The 887-nt window shown below is 69.6% G+C and overlaps 1 protein-coding gene across 1 annotated transcript in view; it reads left to right on the top strand.

Moving 5' to 3' along the window:
- Positions 1–887, top strand: part of AGRN (agrin) — a 53,231-nt gene that overhangs the window by 17,901 nt on the left and 34,443 nt on the right. The window contains exons 4-5 of the mRNA XM_014543786.1: positions 1–147; positions 302–508. Coding sequence (XP_014399272.1) covers positions 1–147; positions 302–508 — 354 coding nt within the window. The remainder of the gene's footprint in view (positions 148–301; positions 509–887) is intronic.

Here is an 887-nt window from a genome sequence, read left to right as displayed (position 1 = left end):
TTTCCCCAGAGAGCTGCCCTCCCCGGCGGGCGCCCGTGTGCGGGGACGACGGTGTCACCTACGACAGCGAGTGTGTCATGGGCCGCACCGGGGCCGCCCGGGGCATCCTCCTCCAGAAAGTGCGCTCCGGACAGTGCCATCCTCGAGGTGGGGGGCTCCCCCTGCCTGTGCCCGCCTTCCCTTTGTGCCTCTCGGGTCCCCACAAACCACCTCAGGTGCCCACGGGTCCCCTGCATGTGCCAAGGTCAGGGCCGTGGCACCCCTGCCTCTCTGATCTCACTGACCCCCACCCCCACCCCAGACCAGTGCCCAGACCCCTGCAGGTTCAATGCCGTGTGCCTGTCCCGCCGAGGCCGCCCCCGCTGCTCCTGTGACCGGATCGTCTGTGACGGGGCCTACAGACCCGTGTGCGCCAAAGACGGGCACACATACGACAATGACTGCTGGCGCCAGCAGGCCGAGTGCCAGCAGCAGCGTGCCATCCCCCCCAGGCACCAGGGCCCGTGTGGTGAGCACCGTGGGGGGTTGTGCCTGGAGCAGGCTGAGCCCGCGCCGGTCCCCGCCATCATCACGCCATCTCCATCTGAGTCACCTTCCTCCTGGGTGGCGGGGGAGGCGGGTCGCTCCGGGGTCTTGGCAGGCTCTTCTCCGTCAGTGGCCTCTGCAGCCCCCGGGGGCATAGCAGCCTGCAGCCTCGGGGTCCCCCCTGGGCGGAGCTGGGTTTTGCGGGGCCAGCAGAGGTGGGGTGGCTCTGTCCACGGGTCTGTGCGTCTCTGCGTCCGTCTCCTGTCTGTCCTTCCTTCCCTCTCGGCTGCACCTCTTGTGTCTTCCAGCCTGACCCACGGGCAGGAGGACGTGCAGCGCCTGCCGCCAGGAGCCCGCAGGCT

The sequence above is a fragment of the Myotis brandtii genome, unplaced genomic scaffold, assembly GCF_000412655.1.
Source record: "Myotis brandtii unplaced genomic scaffold, ASM41265v1 scaffold334, whole genome shotgun sequence".
NCBI lineage: Eukaryota > Metazoa > Chordata > Mammalia > Chiroptera > Vespertilionidae > Myotis > Myotis brandtii.
The sequence above is the reverse complement of the archived record's forward strand: the minus strand, read 5'-3'. Positions and strand labels throughout refer to the sequence as shown.